Source organism: Zingiber officinale, chromosome 11B, assembly GCF_018446385.1.
Source record: "Zingiber officinale cultivar Zhangliang chromosome 11B, Zo_v1.1, whole genome shotgun sequence".
NCBI classification, from domain to species: domain Eukaryota; kingdom Viridiplantae; phylum Streptophyta; class Magnoliopsida; order Zingiberales; family Zingiberaceae; genus Zingiber; species Zingiber officinale.
The window spans coordinates 87,597,607-87,599,072 of NC_056007.1; the positions used below are offsets into that span (position 1 = coordinate 87,597,607).

At 60.4% G+C, this 1,466-nt stretch overlaps 1 protein-coding gene across 1 annotated transcript; it reads left to right on the top strand.

Moving 5' to 3' along the window:
* The first annotated feature begins 497 nt into the window (after window positions 1-497).
* LOC122034159 (zinc finger CCCH domain-containing protein 37-like) lies at window positions 498-1,466 on the top strand. Its single transcript, XM_042593283.1, has one exon. It carries the CDS (start codon window positions 498-500, stop codon window positions 1,464-1,466), a length of 969 nt encoding a protein of 322 aa, XP_042449217.1.

The window sequence follows — 1,466 nt, forward strand, 5'->3', positions numbered from 1 at the left end:
AAGAATACAAATTTTGAATAATTCGGAAGTTTTACTTATTATTCGGCGGAAACTATGGACAAAACATCGACCCACCTGTAAAAGGGCCCACAGTAAGTAGCCGGTCTACGTCTGGCGCATCTATCCACGTCCTGCACCCATCCCTTCACTTGGCTCCACGTGTCCTCGGCTTCAGCCTGCAGCCTCACGAGATAACGAGATCTCCCCGCCGCTCACACCTCGCAACGTACTGCCACGCCTGCATCGGCGGTAATTGCAAAGCCCAGCTACGACTTCAGGCGCGACTGAAGAAAGTGAGCACAATCCTGTGGGTGCTTAAACCTTCTTGTGGGTTCCATTACTTTTTCGCGGATAGACTCGTGATATAAGTGGCGCCCCCCCTCCCCCGCCGCTAATCGACGTCGGTTTCCTGCGTCACTATAAAACGAGGTATCCTTCTCTGCGCTCTTTCCCTGTTCCCTTCAGCCGTCGTCGAATCGCTAATCTTAGTCCCATAAATGGTGCCCTGCGAGCAAGTCCGCCGCGCCCCGGCTGCTCAGGTCCTTCCTTGGTCCCTCTCCGACCACCATGTGTCTGCGATGCAGCCCTACATAGCGCTCCCTGTCAGTGGCGTCGCCGGCCTTTCCGGCGATCTGCCCCCTCACCTCCTTGGCGAGGTCGCACTCGCACTCCAGCTCTTCATCCCCTGCGACGAAGACTCCTCCCCTGACTTCTCGGCGGCCGACGTGTTCGGCTGCGACGATTTCCGTATGTACGAGTTCAAGGTCCGGCGGTGCCCCAGCAGGCGGCCGCACGACTGGACCAAGTGCCCCTACGCTCACTCGGGCGAGAAGGCCCTTCGTCGCGACCCGCGGAGGTTCCATTACACCGGCACCCCCTGCCCTGACTTTCGCCGAGGCGGAGGTTGTCGCCGCGGCGAGGACTGCGAGTACGCCCATGGCGTGTTCGAGACCTGGCTCCACCCGTCGCGTTACCGGACGCGACCCTGCAAGGACGGCGCCGCGTGCCCCCGCCGCGTTTGCTTCTTCGCACACTCCCAGGAGGAGCTTCGCATCGTCCTGCCCACGAGTCCAACATCGCCTGGCAAGGGTGACGCCGTAACTCTGCTGTCTGCGTCTCCGAAATCTACTTTGGCGCCTCTCCCCATGTCGCCACGGTCTGATGGCTCTTCGCCGCCCCTGTCGCCCATGGCGATGGACGAGGTGATGGGGGCGATGACCAAGCTGAGGCTGAGCAATCCGAGATCTGTGACGCAGTTTGGAACGAGGAGAAGGGCGCCGAGGTTCTCAGCGTCCCCTGCGAGGACTCTTCCCGCGGCAGAAACCCGAGACGTAGCAGAGGAAGCAGTAGGAGCTCCTTGGCGTTTGACGGCGAAGCTTCTTGAGTGCCGGAGGAGGCAGGAGGAGGAGGAAGCAGCGGAGACGGTGCCGGACTTGGGATGGGTATCAGAACTGGTAAAGGATTGA

Bases quoted from the DNA above. Each gene is read 5' to 3' on its own strand.
- LOC122034159 (XM_042593283.1), top strand. From the start codon at position 498: ATGGTGCCCTGCGAGCAAGTCCGCCGCGCCCCGGCTGCTCAGGTCCTT.